The sequence below is a fragment of the Dipodomys ordii genome, unplaced genomic scaffold (genome assembly GCF_000151885.1).
Source record: "Dipodomys ordii isolate 6190 unplaced genomic scaffold, Dord_2.0 Scaffold165, whole genome shotgun sequence".
NCBI lineage: Eukaryota > Metazoa > Chordata > Mammalia > Rodentia > Heteromyidae > Dipodomys > Dipodomys ordii.
In genome coordinates, this window is record NW_012267381.1 from 370,434 (window position 1) to 372,816 (window position 2,383).

The 2,383-nt window shown below is 45.4% G+C and overlaps 1 protein-coding gene across 2 annotated transcripts in view; it reads right to left on the reverse strand.

The window, feature by feature from the left end:
* The window catches only part of Dcaf7 (DDB1 and CUL4 associated factor 7), a 26,854-nt gene that overhangs the window by 7,802 nt on the left and 16,669 nt on the right, over window positions 1–2,383 (reverse strand). For both annotated transcript variants that reach the window (XM_013033270.1, XM_013033272.1), the window contains exon 5: window positions 782–991. In XM_013033270.1, the coding sequence (XP_012888724.1) occupies window positions 782–991 (210 nt within the window). The remainder of the gene's footprint in view (window positions 1–781; window positions 992–2,383) is intronic.

The window sequence follows — 2,383 nt, forward strand, 5'->3', positions numbered from 1 at the left end:
CCCCCCCCCAAAAAAAAAAGAGTGTGTGGCTTATTGGTTAAGATGGGGTCCCACTAACATTTTGCCCAGACTGGCCTTGATCCACAACCCTCCTAATTCTCCACTTCTCAAGTACCTGGATTTACAGGTATGAGTCACTGTGTCCATTTAGTCTATTCTTTAGATACTGCTTATCTTGGCTTCAACTCCAAAGCTTTTTTTTAAGGTCCAAGATGGGGACTCGAACTCAATTACCTGATGCTTTTGCTCACTGGCCAACACTCTACTTGTGTTGGAGTTCTTTTTTTTTTTTTCCCCTCAGTCCTGGTGCTTTAACTCAAGAGCCAAGGCACTATCCCTGAGCTTCTTTTGCTCAAGGCAGCAATCTACCACTTGAGCCACTTCTGGATTTTTCTGTGTATGTGGTACTGAGGAACTGAACCCAGGGCTTCATGCCTGCTAGGCAAGCACTCTACCACTAAGCCATATTCCCAGCCCTGTTGGGAGTGCTTAACACACAGCCTTACAATCTTGGCACTACTGACATTTTAGTTAGGATAATACTTCACTGGAAGCAAGCCATCCTATACACCGTAGTATTAATAGCACCTTCCCTGGTCTCTCTCTACCCACAAGGTACCAGGGGCACCAACTGCCTCCCCCTGAATTGTGACAGCAGAAATGTCTCCAGACACTTTCAAAGATCCTCTAGGTACAAAACTGTTACCAACAGAGAGCCCATTCTTCTATGGAGTGTAAAGTCAGATGGCAGAGTCTATGTAAGCCTGAGTGGGCTGCTCACCTCCATTCCATCCATGGCCATAGTGGCCAGGTAGTTAGGATCCTGCTTGTTCCAGCAGAGTCGAAGCAGTGGGTGATGCTGTGGGTCTTCATAAATGATAGTGCTGTGTTCCAGGTGTCGGAGGTCAAACATCCGCACTGAGCCGTCAGCGCCCACAGAGGCAAACATGTCCCTGCCACCTCCAGCTCGGCTAAATGCAATATCATAGACCTGTAAGTGAATAAAATGCTTCAGTGAGATTCAGATCTGGCAACTCCTTTCCCTATAGCCATTTCCAGTTCATTTAAACCCAGCTCATGACACTGAAGCAGGTAAGAAAAGCCCAAATGTTAACTAAATACTGGAATTCCAGAACTTTAACACCAATGGCTTCCCAAAAAGTGAAGATCAAGCCAGGCACCAGTGGCTCACACCTGTAATGCTAGCTACTCAGGAGGCTCAGATCTGAGGACCATGGTTCAAAGCCAGCCCGGGCAGGAAAGTCCATGAGACTTTTATCTCCAAAAAACTACCAGAAAACCAGAAGTGGTGCTGTGGCTCAAGTAGTAGAGTGCTAGCCTTGAGCCAAAGAGCTCAGCAGCTAGGCCCAAAGTTCAAGCCCCATGACTGACCAAAAAAAAAAAAAAAGTGAAGATAATTATTACAGACACCTGGCTTCTTGCCATGTTTTGCCTAACAAGTCTTCTTCCTCCAACTTCCATAACAGAACAAAAGGCATATGCTCTGTTGACCAGACAGTACAGATAAGTCTGAACAAGGATTCCACATATACACACATAGCTTCAGAGGCTGCCAGAGCCAGTGACTGCCTGTTGTTGTATTCCAACTCCAAGACTGAGACACTTATTTTCTGCCCTTTGGTGGTTTTCACTTTATGTAATCAGGCAGGTCCATGACTACATTATGCTTGAGATCACCAATTAAGGAATGAAATCAACTCCTGTATGGCCATTAATAATAGCCAAGCTGGCTCTGCTATAAAACCTGGACCTTAGACATTTATAAGAAAAAGGGAGGGGCTTGGAAGGTGGCTCAGTGGTAGAGTGCTTGCCTTGCATGCCTAAGGTCCTGGGTTCGATTCCTCAGCACCACATAAGAAAGAAAAAAGCCGGAAGTGGCGATGTGGCTCAAGTGGTAGAGTGCTAGCCTTGAGCTGAAGAGCTGAGGGACAGCGCCCAGGCCCAGAGTTCAGGCCCCACGACCGGACCCCCCCAAAAAAAAGAATTACAAGAGGTTAAGGTGTTTCTCCGTATTCACAAACAGGTTTATTTAGAGCCCTCTCTTATCCTAGAGTACACTCTGTAAGTGAATCAGGTAAAAACTTCAGGTAAAAACAGGGACTAGGGGAAACAGACAAAGCCAGATATGTTGAGTGAGACACAGACAAATGTGGGGAAAAAAAGCCAAACAAAACTTCCCTTGCATAGTCAAGGATAATAATAACAGCTGACTTGGGGAGACAAGAGTTTATCACTAGATGATAGAGCTCCTGAAGGACACAGCCAAATGAGCATCTATTTATATTCAACTTTCTAAATTCATTTTTCTTTCTTTCTTTCTTTTGACAGTCATGGGCCTGAACTCTGGACCTGGACACTGTCT